This window comes from Adiantum capillus-veneris, chromosome 23 (genome assembly GCF_014529385.1).
Source record: "Adiantum capillus-veneris isolate H3 chromosome 23, ASM1452938v2, whole genome shotgun sequence".
NCBI classification, from domain to species: Eukaryota; Viridiplantae; Streptophyta; class Polypodiopsida; order Polypodiales; family Pteridaceae; genus Adiantum; species Adiantum capillus-veneris.
Genome location: NC_140953.1, coordinates 35152521 through 35170039, shown reverse-complemented (window position 1 = coordinate 35170039; position 17519 = coordinate 35152521). Strand labels below are relative to the sequence as shown.

General features: G+C 43.2%; 1 protein-coding gene across 2 annotated transcripts in view; it reads left to right on the top strand.

Annotated features, from left to right (window-relative positions):
• The window catches only part of LOC147427628 (uncharacterized), a 30217-nt gene extending 15026 nt beyond the window's left edge, over window positions 1–15191 (top strand). For both annotated transcript variants that reach the window (XM_086497296.1, XM_086497297.1), the window contains exon 6: window positions 14477–15191. In XM_086497296.1, coding sequence (XP_086353422.1) covers window positions 14477–14587 — 111 coding nt within the window. In that variant the 3' untranslated portion in view covers window positions 14588–15191. The remainder of the gene's footprint in view (window positions 1–14476) is intronic.
• Window positions 15192–17519: the final 2328 nt, after the last annotated feature.

The window sequence follows — 17519 nt, the reverse complement described above, 5'->3', positions numbered from 1 at the left end:
CAACACTGGTCCAATAGTCAGTTTTTCCTTAAGTGTCTGAAAGGCAGTCACCTCTGTCGGTCCCCATGAGAAAGGGACTCCTTTCTGAGTCAATAAGTGCAAAGGGGAAGCTACCTCTGCAAACTTCTGAATGAATCGCCGGTAGTAAGAACACAAGCCAAAAAGCTTCTGACTTCATGAACATTCTTCAAGTCTGGCCAATTGCGGATGGTCTCAATTTTGGCCGGGTCCATCTGTACTCCTGCTGCTGAGACGATGTGTCCCAGAAAGTGTATCTCCTGCAAGAAAAACTCGCTCTTTTTGGCATTGATAACCAATCCGTGATCACGTAATGCCTGAAAGAACTGAAGCAGATGGTGTCGTTGTTCTGCTTCATCCTTGGAGTAAACTACAATATTATCAAAGAAAGTGCCCACAAAAGATCGATGCTCTCGGAAAATCCTATCCATCATTCAGTTGAAAGTCGTTGGAGCATTGGTAAGTCCAAAAGACATCACAAAAAAATCGTATAAACCAAAGCTTGTCCGAAAGGCTGTCTTGTAGACATCTCCCGGAGCGATTCTGATATGATGATATCCGCTTTTCAAATCAATCCTGCTCAAACAAGAGGATCCTTGAAGTCTGTCAAGAATATCATCGATCCTTGGAATCGGAAATCTGTTCTTGGTAGTGATTTTATTGAGAGCTCTATAGTCAATGCACATCCTCCAAGATCCGTCTTTCTTTAGTACTAATAAAATCGGGGAACAATAGAGTGAAGTACTCGACTAGATGAGACCCTTTTCAAGAAGGTCTTTCACTTGGTTCATGATTTCTTCATTGAAGATGGTTCCAAGCGGCTTTTACATCTCGTTCATACTTCTAAGTCTACCAAGAAATAAAGGAGCCTTTTGAACTTCAACCACTTGACTGGGGCTTCTTTCCTCAGAAGAAGAGTGGACTACCATGCTCGAGCATTTCCTGTCACAAGACGGGCACCACGTGCCAATAGAAAAGAATAGACTGAACATTCTTTTAGCACTTCAATAACAATTGAATTGAAATAGAGAGAGATGACACGCGACACGGAGTGGCGGAATTCTACCCCAGAGAGTATTGGCCTCAAACCTTGGCGTCCCTTTCGGTATTTCTTTATATTGCATCAACCTAGTACAAGCCGGTACTCTGGACTTTGCACCTTCTCCAGGAAGCATGCCAGAGAATGAGCCCTAACCTCATATTTTAAGGCCCTTGGCCTGAAAAGCAGTTTTTCATGAAAAGCCTTTTAACTCAAAAGCATCGGGTGCAAAAGCAATGCCAAAAAGTTGCCAGCATAAATAACGGAAATCCGTAGAGTTGCCACGTCATCAGCCAGTGCAAAACGCGGAAACCCGTACAGCCTACCACGTCATCATGCCAGCACAATTTTGGGAATCTGCCAAGTCATCAGGTTTTGCGTGTGTAAAGGTCCTGCTTTATTTTAATCCTTTATGTCACTTGGGGCCCCATTGGACGGGTCCCCCATAAGTTGGTAGGACTTCTTTTATTACCTGCTCTTCTTAGGGTTTAGGCCCCTCGGCTGGCATCTGTAAGTTGGCTCCCTTCTTTAGGCTTTGACACGTCAACAGTTTGTTACATCTCCCTTTCTTGAAAGAGAGTAATCGTCCGCGATTACTGCAAAACAACTCAAGTTAGCTCAAAAATTTCCGAGGGACAATCAGTTTGCTCTTTTTATTAAGGAGTTAGCTTCTTCTTTTTGCTCTTTTGATCAAGGAGTTAGCTTCTCCTTTCGGCTGTTTTGATCAAGGAGTTAGCTTCTCCTTTCGTCCAGATCGAAACTCTTGATATTCCGGCGTAGTAAAATTAGCCATCACACCCAGACCGTACTAATCTTCCACGGGTGTCTTGATGCACTAAAATTACATACCCAGGCAATCTCATCCAATTAGGAATATTCAGTGGCACATCACAATGCAACACAACTGCTCACATATGCTTGTTACAAGACATAGAAACATAAAGTCACCGATGTACACTCCTCCTGCATAACCTAACAAGGTTCGGGCCTGGAGATATTCAACGACACCCTCATCACTCCTCTCGCATAACCTAAAAAGGTTTGGGCCGGGAGATATAGAGGCCTTTTACAACCAAACGCCCCCCAGACCGCAGCCTGTGTCGTTTGGAGGTGCTGAGAGTAACCACTACTCGGACTTCTTAATATTCCTCCCGCATAACCATCTAGGTCCGGGTCGGGAGTCACAACAACAATACTCCCCCCGTAAATAAGCACAAGGGTCTAGACCATGAGTAAAAAAAAACAGCACTTTTCAATCATTCAATACTCCCCCCGCAAATAACCACAAGGGTCCGAGCCATGAGTATGAACAAGCATTCTCAAACATAATTTCTCACTACTCCACCCGGGAGTAAAATCACCAATCATTGAAACAGTATCAAACCAAAGTCAAACAATTCAAATCGGCACCAAGACGGGTTTAAAACAAATAGCATCCATTTCAAACAAATTCCAAACAGGATCACTAAACAAGTTCTCAAACAGATTTGAAACTTAAAAAGCAATCTCGAGATCAGTCGAGCTCGAAAAGTCGATTGACTTTCCATCCTGAAACCTGCATAAAAAATTAGGGTTAGGTCAGGTTCCTTCCATAAGGTCGTAGACAACCATAGCATGGTCCATAAGCTCTTGGACAGACAGTGTTCGTTTGGCGGCGATGGTAGTCCCAAGACGAACGCAATCGCACCGGACATCCAACGTCATCCGCTCGTGAGGAAGAGACGTCTACTGGGAGATGTCGAGAAACTTCAAGTTATAATCTGCCAGGGTTTCCATGGCAAGCATTTCAGGATACCCCACTCTGCCAGAAGTTGCACTCCGAAGGAAGATGTCAGAAACCATATAACTTTGGGCAAATTTTTTTTTTCCCCCCTTGAAAGCTTGCCAAGTACTTGGAGTATGCTGTAGACATCAACATCTGCATGGCACTGCTTCTGAGAAAAACATTGACTTGAAACAAATCTGGATCCTTCTCTTGCAAGTGATCTTAATTGGCTTATGCCCTGTAAGACATGAGCGGTGAAGACAGGAGCGCGCCTGATGCACGATGAAGTAAGGGTGGGAATGTGTAACAGACTTGGACACTCCAAGTCAAGAATCAATCACGACAGCACCAAATAACCACTTCAAACAATTCACAGATCACAATAGATTTGCACTGGCCCGGCGGAGTTCTGTGCCTAGAGATATTGGCCCCAAAGACTGGTGCCCCTTTCGGTATTTCTTTTTGTATTAATCAATCATCAAAGTACAAGAGAGCGGTTAGGGTTTCAGTCCCAGACTCTGCGTCCAGATGCTCTAAGAAGTGAAGCCCTCGCCACTTATTTAAAGGTTACAAGGGATGCCCAAAAGGAGAGCCCCAAAAGCTTCAAAATCAAAAGCCCTGAAAGCAAAAGCTCTTTTCCCTCTCTCACAGAGAGTTTCTGAAAGCAAAAGCAAATTCTCTCTCTCTCTCTCTCTCTCTCTCTCTCTCTCTCTCTCTCTCTCTCTCTCAATGAGAGCAATAAAAAGCAATTATGCTTTTTTGGCCAAAAGCTGAGATTTGCGTCGTCCAAAAATATCCCCAAAAAAAGAAAAAAAAAGAACCTCAGCGATTTTCAGAAATTAGGGTTTGTGGCAAAAATTAGGGTTTGCAAGTTTTTTAAGGGTTTCTAGCAGAAATTAGGGTTTTTGCTGTCCGCCACGTCATCACTTTGTGACATACCCCCCTCTTGAAAGCATTGTAATCGACCGCTATTACGCCTGCAAAACCAACAAAAGCTATAAACTGTCTTAGCAGACACTGACTGTTAGTACCTACGTACTAGGAACACACATCTAGCACATGTACAAAATCGACAGTCACATCACACGACATCACAGGACATCACCAGACATCACAGGACATCACATGACATTCAACATTCATTCGGATCTTAGAGCATGATTTATCGGCAATGTAGCTATCACATCTAGGTCCAATCGGGACCTCATCGATGTCCGATTGACTAACCCCTATTGATCAAGTAGACCAAAATGCTGCAGTCATTTCGTCTATCAGTTCCTGCACTCAAAAGAAGTGATGAAACAAATCAGTATCATTATCAGGAATTCCATTTCATAAAGTCATCCAACAGAATACTGTCAGCTATCAGTATCCCTGAAGCTCAAAGAGACATCAGTGACTTTAGTATCAAAGTCGAGGCATCTGTTGCAGAGTGACTCTCCTCTTGTGCATCCCACTGCACCATATCTCTGGCCAAGCTTAATTCTGGGTTCCGTTTGGAGTAGACTATGCTAAACCAAAACATCGAGGTAAAGTTTCACAATCCGAGGAGTATCTGCTAGGTCCTCCTTCTCCATCCACTTCGCATCAAATGCAGGAAAGTTCTTGAACTTAACCAAGAACCGCCTTCGGACTTTACCTTTCTTCGTATCGTTATGTGCCAAAATCTCTTCATGAACAAGGATCTCCTCGTTTTCTTCCACTTCGGGTTGCTCATCAGGCTCCCCATCATCAGACACATCACCCTTAACAGATTTCAAGAGACTCACATGCAATGCATTGTGAATCCTCCAAGTATCTGGCAGTTTCAATCGAAAGGAGACATCATTTATCTTGTCAGTGATCTGGAAAGGTCCGTAGTATCGCATACTAAGCTTTGGAAAAAGCCTCTTCTTTCCCTTTTTCTTTCGTAGGCGTGCCTTCTCAAAACGTAAGAGCACCCAATCATCCTCCTTCAATTTCAAGTCGCGACAATGGCGATCCTCTGCCTTTTTCTGTCGTTCTTGAGACTCCTGCAAAGTCTCGCGAACCTTGGCAAAAGCCGTATCCAAATCTCGCGAATATTCATCCGCTTCAAATATCTAATCTTTCGTGCTCAGGAAGGATGGAACCTTCGCAACACTTTCAACAATCTCACATGGCGTCTTCCCCGTCGAAGAATGTATCGTGTTATTGTAGGCAAATTCCACCAAAGGTAAGTTCTTTTCCCATTGAGTCTTCTGATCCAAGATACAAGACTTCAATAAATCTAAAATCATTGAATTGGCAATCTCAAATTGCTCGTCAGTCTGCAAGTGGAACGATGACGAGAACTGCAATCGCGTGCCAATGTTCTCCCAAATTGCCTTCCAAAACAAACTCATAAATCTGGGGTCTCTGTCGGAGACAATCGTCTCAGGCGTGCCATGTAATCGGAAAATCATCGTGATCATTCTGTGTTCTCGGGAGATAAAAAATGAAATCCATTTTGATACTTTTCGAGGGGCGGGTGGTTATGGGTAAAGGCTTTAACAATCCCTGTGCCTTATGCCTGTCAAAATTGACCTTCTGGCATACTAAGCAACTGCGCACAAACTCTTCCACATCCTTTTTGAGTCTCGGCCCAAGGAAGTATCTCTCTACCCCCTTCATGGTGGTAGCAATGCCGTGGTGACTCGTAAAAGGTGGACAGTGGCATTCAGTCATAACCTTTTCCCTCAACGGTTGTGTAACGCACAACATAGTCTTTTTCATCAAGTAGCCTTCCCGAAGGGAGTATCCAGCTACTGTCTCCCCATCCCGTATCCGTGTGAAAATATCTGCAAAATCTGTATCTGTGGCATACTAATCGACCATATCCTCGAAGCTCCTATGATGTATCGCGGAAATAGCCAGAACCAACGGCTTCTGAGACGAAGCATCTGCCACCACATTCTTCTGTCCCTGCACATGGACAATCTGGAAGTGAAACTGTGACAGGATGTTCGCCCACCGCATCTGCTTTTCCGAAAGATGCTTCTGTGACAAGAAGTAGTGCAAACTCTGATGGTCTGTAAAGACAGTAAAATTCGCTCCGAGTAGGTAATGCTGCCACTGAGTAAGAGCATGGATAACCGCCAAAAGCTCTTTCTTATATATCTGTGCTCTCATCTCCGGCCTAGAGAACAATCGGCTCTCGTAAGCAATGACACGACCTTCTTGCATCAAGACCGCACCCAGACTACGACCATAAGCATCACAAAATACTTCAAATGACTTCTGCAAGTCCGGCAAAGTCAAATCTGGTCGTGTAGTCGATTTCTCTTTCAATGTTTGAAAGGCAGTCGCCTCTGTGGATCCCCACGAGAAAGGGACTCCTTTCTGTATCAAGATATGCACCAAGGGAAGCAACCTCTGCAAACTTTCGTATGAACCGCGTGTAGTACGAACACAGTCCCAAGAAGCTTCTAACTTCATGGACATTCCTCAAGTCGGGCCAATCTCGGATAGTCTCTATCTTGGCCGGATCCATTTGCACTCTGTTGCTGAGACAAAGTGTCCCTCCAAAAAAAGAAAAAGTATCTCTGAAGCATATGATCTCTGAGTTCTGCTTCATTCTTGGAGAAACCAATGATATCATCAAAGAAAATGCACATTCTCCAAGATCCGTCTTTCTTCAAATCCAACAACAATGGAGAGCAATACGGTGAAGTACTATGCTGGACAAGACCCTTTTCCAAGAGGTCTTTCACTGGGTTCATAATTTTCATTCTGTACTCGGCTCACACGGTAAGGTGGCCGGTTCTGTGGCGTGCTTCCAGGTATCAGATCAATCGTTTGATCTTCAAGCCCTCTGAAAAGCTATCTGCATGAGTGTGGAGAAAAATCTTGGCGTTCTTTTGATCAGGTCAAAACATATTCAACCTTTATCCATCGTTCAGTTCTCCCCCAAAAGAATGAGTAAGAAACTGAAGTTCATCAAGTACAATCTCAAAGCCCTTCATTTATCAAAGTCGCTTTCTCGGCCCGGTAGTCAACCACGACGTAGTTCTTGTGGTACCAAGGGATCCTGAGTAGAACGTCACTCGCGTGTCCTGAACACCCCTGTCATAGCAAACGAAGTTTGCCTATGCTCGGTGTAATGGCAACATCCCATTAGAGTGCCAGTCGAACTACCTCCGCCTGTGGCGTCAGTCTGTCGGGCATAATTCCAAATCGAGCCGCCAATTCCAAGTGAAAAGAAGTTTGCCTTGGCTCCTTCAAAAGAGCTTCCTGATCCTTCACTTTGCCCCAAAAGCGGCAAAGTTTGTACTGTCATTCATTAGATTCGTTGCAGGTCCCACGCCATGTGGTACCAGTTCTGCTTTTCTATCTGTCTTTTCTGCCACGTTCCTCAGCTGCTCTCGAACTCTCAGGCTTGTCGTCGTCTTTATCATTCTGTTCTTTCTGTGCCTTTTTAGGGCATTTCGCGGAGATATGTCCCTGTTCCCCGCATCCAAAGCACTTCCCATCTCTGAAGTAGCGAGCTCTCTCCTCTGGAGTAAGCTTGGGTTGTGCATCCTTTTTCTCTGGGTTGCTCTTTTTCTTTCTACTTTCATTCCCAAAAGTCTGTTCGGCTCGTTGTGTCATGGCCTCATCTGTGGGGTAGGTCAGATTGCCAGAGTGAATGGCAAAGCCCCACTTCGCATGACTCATCAACTTCTGAATAGAAGCCGACTTCTGTTCTAAGCAGTGATCTCGGATCTCTGTAGGTAGACCCAAGGTAAACCGCTCAATCTGTTCTCTGAACGAGATCTTCTTGAATGAAGAGGTGGGTAGAAAAGAGCTCCAGAATCTTTCACAATAAGCATTGGTTGTATCTTTCTTGGCCATCCAAAGATGGTTCCAAGTAGCTCGTACATCTCGTTCATATTCTTGCGTCAACCAAGAAGAAATAAAAAGCTTCTTAAATTTCAGCCATTTAACTGGCGCAGTCTTGTTTAAAAGAAGCGTGGACCACCAAGTACGAGCATTCCCCTTAAAGTAAGACGCAGCTCTCCGAATCTTGGAGTGCTCTGAATAGCGTCCTCCCGCGAAAGCGATGTTAAACTGCTGTATAAAAGACAAAGCCTTCGAAGCATCTGAGTATCTTGAAAAAGTATCAAACTTGATCGAGTGGCCACCTTCCTTAAACTCTTGGACTTTCTTGCTTTTATCTTCGAGAAAGTCATACTGGTTGGCTTTGTAAAAATTCTTCTTGTTCGCATAAAAGTTTCCGTCATCGTAACCTGAGCTGTCTGTAGACTAGTCCTCAGTAGAACTCTGTCAGTCTCTGGGCGAGATTTAGGCTTCTGTCTTTCTATTGCCCTTTCCGAAGCGTTGCTTCTTGCTTCGCTTTTTACCTTTTCTGACTTCTTGGCTCGAATCTGAAGAGCTAGAAGAACTGTCAGAAGAAGAAGAACTGGGTACTCCTTCAAATCGAACACGCTTCTTCTGTTTCTTTGCCTTGTCAAAAGTTGACTGACAACCCAAATATCCCGGGAAGTCGGTGCTTTTCTTCTGCTTTTTGCCGTGCTTTTTGGCTTTCTTTTGCGCGTCAAAAAGCTGAGCAATGTGTGCATCAACCACCTCTTGTAATTCCTTCTCTGTATACTGTTTGTGATCAGAAGGTTTCTTGAGAGCGAGTTTCAGTGGTGGTGGTGTGGTTTTCTGCCACTGTGCATGCACTTCCTGAAAAGAAGTCTCCGTCATATATTTTGCCAATTTCGGATCCTTCGCAAATCTGAGCATCATCTTTGTTGCATTGCCGATCAATTGACGACGCTTCATCTCTCTTTGCTCCGCTTGAGTAGGCCGAGGCGGGCCATACTCTTTGTCTGAATCTTCGTTGTGATCCTAGCCCGCATCTCCAGATGCGAAGGGAGTCGACTGATCCTTGCGTGAAGCCATAGGTGCCGCGGAAAAAAAAATTTGGGATCGGATTTCCCGTAGAAGAGAAATCGGCTGTGCTCTAATACCACTGTAACAGACTTGGACACTCCAAGTCAAGAATCAATCACGACAGCACCAAATAACCACTTCAAACAATTCACAGATCACAATAGATTTGCACTGGCCCGGCGGAGTTCCGTGCCTATAGATATTGGCCCCAAAGACTGGCGCCCCTTTCGGTATTTCTTTTTGTATTAATCAATCATCAAAGTACAAGAGAGCGGTTAGGGTTTCACTCTCAGATTCTACGTCCAGATGCTCTGAGAAGTGAAGCCCTCACCACTTATTTAAAGGTTACAAGGGATGCCCAAAAGCAGAGCCCCAACAAAAGCTTCAAAATCAAAAGCCCTGAAAGCAAAAGCTCTTTTCCCTCTCTCACAGAGAGTTTCTGAAAGCAGAAGCAAATTCTCTCTCTCTCTCTCTCTCTCTCTCTCTCTCTCTCTCTCTCTCTCTCTCTCTCTCAATGAGAGCAATAAAAAGCAATTATGCTTTTTTGGCCAAAAGCTGAGATTTGCGTCGCTAAAAAATATCCCCAATTTTTTTTTTAATATATATTTTTATTTTTTTAAAAGACCTCCACGATTTTCGGAAATTAGGGTTTGTGGCAGAAATTAAGGTTTGCAGGTTTTTTTAAGGGTTTTTGGTAGAAATTAGGGTTTTTGTTGTCCGCCACGTCATCACTTTGTGACAGAATGGCTAAAAGGTCCGGGTTGGAGGGCGAAGATACCTCGAATAAATTCCAGAATGCTCTATCTCCTCTTTTGTAGGACCGGTATGCTTTCAGAAAAGCACACCCCTGATGCTCTGATACCACTGTCACAAGACGGGCACCACGTGCCAATAGAAAAGAACAGACCGAATAGACTTTTAGCACTTCAATAACAACTGAATTGAAATAGAGAGAGACGACATGCGACACGGAGTGGCGGAATTCCACCCCAGAGAGTGTTGGCCCCAAACCTTGGGGCCCCTTTTCGGTATTTCTTTATATTGCATCAACCCAATACAAGCCGGTACTCTGGACTTTGCACCTTCTCCAGGAAGCATGCCAGAGAATGAGCCCTAACCTCATATTTACAGGCCCTTGGCGTGAAAAGCAGTTTTTCATGAAAAGCCTTTTAACTCAAAAGCATTTGGTGCAAAAGCAATGCAAAAAGCTGTCAGCGTAAATCATGGAAATTCGTACAATTGCCACGTCCGCAGCCAACGCAAAATGTGGAAATCTGTACAGCCTACCACCTGATCATGCCAGCGCAATTTTCGAAAATCTATTACGTCATCAGTTTTTGTGTGTGTGTGCAGGTCTTGCTTTATTTTAATCCTTTATGTCACTTGGGGGCCCCATCGGACGGGGTCCTCTTAAGTTGGTATGACTTCTTTTATTACTTGCTCTTCTTAGGGTTTAGGCCCCTCAGCCGGCATCTGTAAGTTGGCTCCCTTCTTTAGGCTTTGACACGTCAGCAGTTTGTTACATTTCCCTTTGAAAACGATGCAGCCCTCCTGATCTTGGAGTGCTCTGAGTAATGCCCTCCAGAGAAGGCTATGTCAAAGTGTTGAATGAAGGCCGAGTATCTCGAAATCCAAAAAAGGATTCAAATTTTATGGATTGTCCACCCTGTTTAAATTCCTTTGCCTTCTTGCTCTTATCTTCGAGGAAATCGTATTGGTTGGCTTTCAAAAGTGCTTCTCCTTTGCATAAAACATGTGATCGTTGGAGTCCGAATTGTCAAAGGATGACTCTTCCGTAGAACTATTAGAAACTAGTCAGAATCTGATTATCTTTGCCTTTTTCTTGTTCTTTCCAAAGCCTTGCTTTTTGCTTCGCTTCTTGCCCTTTCTATCTTCCTCACTCGAGTCGAAAGAGGAAGAGCTAGAAGAACTCTCAGAAGAAGAGGAAGAGGAATTGGGTAGTCCTTCAAAACGCACACGCTTCTTTTGCTTTCTTGCAGATGCAAAAGAAGATTGACGGCCCAAGTAACCGGGATAGTCAGTCTCCTTCTTGCGCTTCTTCAATTGCTTCTTCATGTTCAAAAGCTGATTGATCTGGGTCTGGACCACCCTTGAAGTTCTTCTTCAGTAAACATTCTCGGAGTAGGAGGTTTCTTGATTGCCGGTTTGATTGGTGGTTCAGTGACTTTCTGCCATTGACTATGCACTTCAGCCATGGACTGTTGAGTCAAAATTTTTGCAAACTGGGGATCTTTAGCAAACTGAAGCATCTGCTTTGTGTACTCGTCAACTTGTTGTCGACGTTCCATCTCCAAAAATTCATACTGTGTGAGATTGACGTGCCAATGGACCAGGGAAGCTAGCGAAGTTAACCACATGTCCCAAGGCACAAGGAAAGAAATGAAAAGGAAATCAACGGTCAACGAATTCCCGAGGCCTAGGATAAGATTTTTGAAGCAGAACAGTATACGAGAAACTTGCGGCAGAAGGAAGATGATTGGGTGCTCTTACGGTTTGGGAAAGCATGCCTAAGGAAACAAAAGGAAAAGGAGCGTTTTTTTTTTTCCAAAGCTAAGAATGCGGTACTATGGCCCTTTCTAGATTCGAGAGAAGATAAATGATCTATCCTTCAGACTGAAGTTGCTAAATACTTGAAGATCCATAGTACTTTTCATGTGAGTCTATTGAAACCTTTGAAGGGTGAGGTGCCAATCAACAGGGAGCCTGAGGAGCAACATGAAGTGGAAGAGAGCGAGGAGATTCTTGTTCTGGAACAGATACGGGCTCACCAAGAAAGGAAAGAGAAAGGTAAAGTGAACGCTGGTTCTTAGGCAAGAACTATCCGGCATTTGATGCGAAGTGGATGGAGGAGGAGGACTATTGGATACTCCATATATATTTGAACTTTACCTTGAGGTTTTCGGTCTAGCATCGACTATTCCGAGAGATCCCATGGATCAACAAAGTTGAATTTGGTGTAGATGGGAGTGCACAAGAGGGGAGTCACTCCGCTCCTTTGTCACAGTTTACCGAGATGGAATAAAGTCACTGATTTTCCTTTGGAATTTTGGGATACTGATGAGTTGACAATATTTTGCTGGATGACTTTATGAAAGAAAAAGACAAAATGATTGCAACATTTCGGTCTTGAGATTCTATTGGACATGATAGCAATAAGAATTAGTCAATCTGATATCAGTGAGATCCGGTGTGGATCTAGATGCGATTGCTTAAACACGTTGCGAGAGATCATGGTCCTAGATCTCGATGGACTTCATGTGATTTGATTTGGATGTGATGTGATATTCAATGAGTGTCGTCTTTGTGCAAGTGTTGGATTTGTGTTGTCTAGTGCGTTGGTACTTAGAGCCAGTGTCTACTGAATTGGTTTATGGCTTATGTTTGATCTTGCAGGTGTAATCAAGGGCGATTACCATTCTTTCAAGAGGGGGGGTATGACACAAAGTGATGGACATCCCTGACATATAAAACGATTTTATAAGCTATTCCAACTTATGGGGTCTCGTCAGATGGGGCCCAAGGAACATAAAGAAGAAATAAAAAACCCTAGCGATGGTTGCTGACGTAGCAAGCTGTACGGACATCCAAAAAACGCATTGAATGGTGACATGGCATGATTGTACGGATTTTCCATAAATTGCGCTACTATGCTGACGTGGTAGGTTGTACGGATTTCTGGAAATTACGTTGGTTGCTTTTGGGAGTCCCAAGCGCTAGCTTTTGAGAGCAGATGCTTTTGGGTTTAGTGCTTTTGAGTCGAATGCTTTTGGGGCTTTGCTTTTGAGCATCCCTTGTAAGTTTATAAGAGCTCCTGGGGCCTCACTCTGCAGAGGATTTGGACGCAAAGTCCGAGAGCAGAGGTCCCTCGGGAGTTGTACTTTGCAAAGATCAATAATTCAGAAATACCGAAAGGGATGCCAAACTTTGGGCCCAATACCTCTGGGCACTAAACTCCGTCGGGCCGCATCTCTCTCTCTCTCTCTCTCTCTCTCTCTCTCTCTCTCTCAAAGTTCAATGACTTTGACGTTTCTGTTCGTATGTTGCTATTGATTTCTCGCTTGGAGTTTCCAAGCCTGTTACAATGAGTGGGTACTTGCATGGTATATCAAAAAGTGAAGTATGCTTGATACAAAGCGATGGGACTCCTATAGCTCTTACCTATTCTAGTTTGACATTGGGAGAATGTTGCGACTTGGGGTGGGCATGATGGTTTTTGGATTGTTGCTCACTTTGTACCACTGAAGGAGACAATGAAGGCCAATCATTTGGCTAAGTTTGTTGTTTCAAACATCTTTCGAATTCATGGGATGCTGTCACAAGACGGGCACCACGTGCCAATAGAAAAGAACAGACTAAACAGACTTTTAACACTTCAATAACAACTAAATTGAGAGAGAGAGAGAGAGAGAGAGAGAGAGAGAGAGAGAGAGAGAGAGAGACGCGACACGGAGTGGCGGAATTCCACCCCAGAGAATATTGGCCCTAAACGTTGGTGCCCCTTTCGGTATTTCTTTATATTGCATCAACACAATACAAGCCGATACTCCAGACTCTATACCTTCTCTAGGAAGCATGCCAGAGAATGAGCCCTTCGCACATATTTAAAGGCCCTAGGTCCCAAAAGTAGTTTACAGTGAAAAGCCTTCAAACTCAAAAGCATCTGGTGCAAAAGCAATGCCAAAAAGCTGCCAGCGTAATTTACGGAAATCCGTACAGCCTGCCACGTCATCAGCAGCTACGCAATTTGTGTGTGTGTGTGTGGGTCTTGCTTTATTTCCTTTGTCACTTGGGGCCCCATCAGATGGGGTCCCCATAAGTTGGTAGGACTTCTTCTTCTGTTACTTGTTCTTCTTAGGGTTTAGGCCCCTCGGCTGACATCTGCAAGTTGACTCCCTTCTTCAGGGCTTTGACACGTCAGCAGTTTGTGGCAGATGCCTACATCTATTGCGTCAAGACACCCAGGTTTGTTTTGGAGAGCAGTATGTGAGAATCTGGGTACTGTACACTCGAATTGTCTTTGTAGTTTCGTCCGATTGTCGATGGGCAATCAGAGATTACCACCTCAATGGGTATTCGACCTGTAAATGTGTCACATTTGTGAAAATAAGTGTCTGAGGTAGAAATGTTTTCCATTGGTGGAGTTTGCATACAGCTCTGTTCATACATCGATTGAGAAGGCACCATTTGAGATAATCGAGGGTGGCAAGAAGGTTGTGCCTATCTTGTGCACCAAGGACAGTATCTTTCAGACATTTTGTAGAGGATCTAGCCACCACTTTTGCTAAGGTTAGGGAGGCTTTGCGCAAGTCTCAAGAACGGCACAAGGAAGCAGCAGACAAGCATCTGAAGTTAGCGGAAGATGATCGGGTGCTGCTTAGGTTTGAGAAGGCACGACTGGGAAAGATGGAGGGTAAGGAGGCTCATAACTAAGCTTTATCCAAAGCTTGGTTATGAGCCCTTTTAAATCTCGAGAAAAGACCTATTAGGTATCCTTTAGACTTAAGTTGTGAGATACTTACAGGATTCACAATGCTTTTCATGTAAGTCTACTATGACCTTTGAAGGGAGGTGCCAGCGGAGCAACCTGAGGTAGAAGAAACACAGGAGAGTATTGCTGATTATAGAGTTGGCAGGTATTATTCAACTGAAAGTATGCCTGTCATGAAGGTTGTTTTTGTGTCTAGCCCATTGCATTTTTGCAAATTTATTTATAATTCCTTAGTCTTTTAATTTAAGCTTCTTGCATATGTTTGCAGGGTAATCTTCATGCCACTCTTGTAGATGCCATTTGTCCTCACATGCCTTTTCTGCGAAGTAGCCCTTATGGGAAACGCATCCTTTCCAGGAGAAATTTAAAGAAATGCTGAGCAGGGGCTTGTGAACTGTTGTTACTTGTTTTTGTATGCAGGAAAACTCCTGGTTGTATTGATAAAGAGAAGGCCAACAGCGTAAAGATATGAAGGCAAGGTGGCATTTTTCACAGTATGGCAGAGAGATGAGCAATAGATTGACTGCACGCCATTTGTTTGTGAATTTTTGTGTAACACAACCGGGTTACATTGGCCCACAGTTTTCCAGCTGGTTGAGGGCAAGGTATGCTCCTAGTGGGTTAAAAATCTCTAGAACTGCTTGAGAGCAAACAAAAAGCTCTCCTCTTACAACTGTTGTGCTATATAGATTTAGTCTATGTGAAGGGGAATTACTTAGGGATTGAAAGTGCATCCAGCCTGTTAGAAACAGCGTTTGGGTCTCTGCAAATTGAATATACGACCTTCTCAAATCTGATCAATGTCACTTCAAGAAATAGTACATATATAACGACCCAACAGACAGGAATTGGACTTCCGCACTGGCCTCTGTTTTTTACTGGGTTAAATCGTAATGCTTTGCTGCAAGATTTGAGGGTTCATATTGATGTATACTCGTGTGATGTAAACTTGACAATCTTTTAATGAAAGGAGATTCTCTTCTTGTTTCTGTTGTTAACTGCTATGTTTCTTCTTTGTGGAAGTCAGAAGCTCATTACTACCCCATATTCTGCATGTATGTTGATTTTGTGTGTGCGCGCGGTGTGCATGTGAGTTGTCTTGCATAAGCTGTGCACACCTTCAAAATTGACGAAATGATCTGTTTTTGGTTTTCTAAAAGAAGCCTTGGAGGAGAAGAGAGTTAGAACATTTGAAATTTTATCATTTCCTTTACTGATTCGACCTTTTCATGTTAATAGTGGAAATCTTCTTTTGTTTAATTTGTCAATTGATGGGTCTTTTCATTTTGCAACCTTAGATGACTCGACTATCCTTTCATTTTATTCTTTTAGAATGCCAATGTGAAGTCTAGTGAGTGTATAACTGTATCAGGTGGTTCGTTAATTCTCTGCTTGCTTAGCATTGGTCTTCCTTGCCAAAATTTGGTATTGGCAACATCTTGTCTTGGTCTTCCTCTTTTGGCGCTGCTAATTTTTGCCACCCAAATTTTTCCTTTTACCTCGGTGTGTACCTAGGTAGCTGCTTTTGTCGTCTCATAATGTACAGTTTTATATGAAGCTGGACCATGGACTGTTCACAATTGAATTAATTGCATGCGAAGCAATGGAAAGGTCTATTGGTTCACTATATATCAAAGAGATGGTGGTGACTTGCTTTTTTTTTTTGGGGTAGGGGAGGGAGAGAACAAGAAGAAGAGTATTTTAATGTTGTAGGAAACTATCCAAAGAGACCTTAAAGATCTATCCGACGAGAGAGAGAGAGAGAGAGAGAGAGAGAGAGAGAGAGAGAGAGAGAGAGAGAGAGGTGTGTCTTGTTTGATAATTTGTTTGTATTAATACAGAACATGTGATTCAACAATTGAGAAGCTACATTTGGATTCTTGCTTGTCTGGACTTGAGAAGTGCGGTAATACGGTAAGAGCCGAACAACTAGGGTATGCCTTGGATAGTATGCCACCTTTGGAAGATTTAAGTGGACTTCTCTTAAGAAATCGCCAATCTACCATGGGATTATGAAGGGCTACGATAATCCATTTCCTTGCTAAGTTGTTTGCCATCTTTAGGATGTTGAGTATGCCCCGCGTCTATTGCCTATAGGTTTCCACGTTCATTGAGTATGCCGAGGCAATGGTGGATCTAAAGTAATTCAATATTCCCTCAAGGTTTCCACCCTCGATAGAGGGATTGACCCCATCGGTTGTCTATATAGTGGGAGTGTCCTTGACGGCTTTCTTTTTCAAGATCTTAAACATGACTGTTGAAAGGTTGTTAACCTTACTACTCAGCGTGTTGGAAAGCAAGACCTTCCTCTCTCTTCAGATTTAACTCATGAATCTTGTTTTGAGTGGGGTTACCACTAGGATCGAGTAGACACTCTCTAATGGCCTCCTTCGAATCTCCACTACCTCTTTCCTAAACTCGATTAGGCTCTTCTTGGTGGCTTTGATAGCCTTACTAGGTGCTTAGATGGTCAGAGAAGGCCAAGGCTCAAATTTGGGACATTTTTTCTTGGTTTACTTAGATACCCAAGAGGAAAACTTTAATGTGAAATCGATGATTTTGTAGCTTAATTATATGGTAACCAAGCTTGAGTAAAAAAAGTAATGACTGAGATGCATGGTGTATTAAATTCTAGTCTAGGCTCCAAAAACAATGTAAGTGTAGGGATTGAGACATGACATCTATAGCTTTTCTTAGTAGATCCCAGCTTTTCCAAGAAAATTCACTAGTTGTCCTAATATCCCACACTTGAAGAGAATTCATGAATGTGTCCCACTCATAATTTCGGCATGTTGCTCTTTTGCTTCAACCAAATAATGGTCCGAAAGATTAGAACGGGATGAATTTGAGTATGACCCTAGGAACAATGTGGATATTGTGCAAGAAATTATCACACTACATTTCAATATACTAATGGTCTTCCTCCGTTGCACTTAATGGCCACATGTAAGTTTTATTATCTGTGGTGAGGACTATTGCTTTCCAGCCATAGCTCTAATGATAGCTTGTCTACTTAAAAGTTTTACCCATGAGCTAAAAGGGATGGCAAAAAAGTTAACCAAAAAGCCTTATTATGCCACAACAAGGTTGCAATCATGGTGCATTGTCGAGTCACTATATGACATTGTCCTTAATGTACCAACTTAAGAAATCCCTATGTAATCACCACACATTAAAAAGTGTGGTGAAAGTATCCCTCATGAGGGGTCACAATGTTGAATCACTTCAACTGACAACCTCATCACCTATGTCTTTAATCAACACCTCTGCATCTCATTTAGAGAAAGCCCATTAGATTCTTGGGAGGCAAT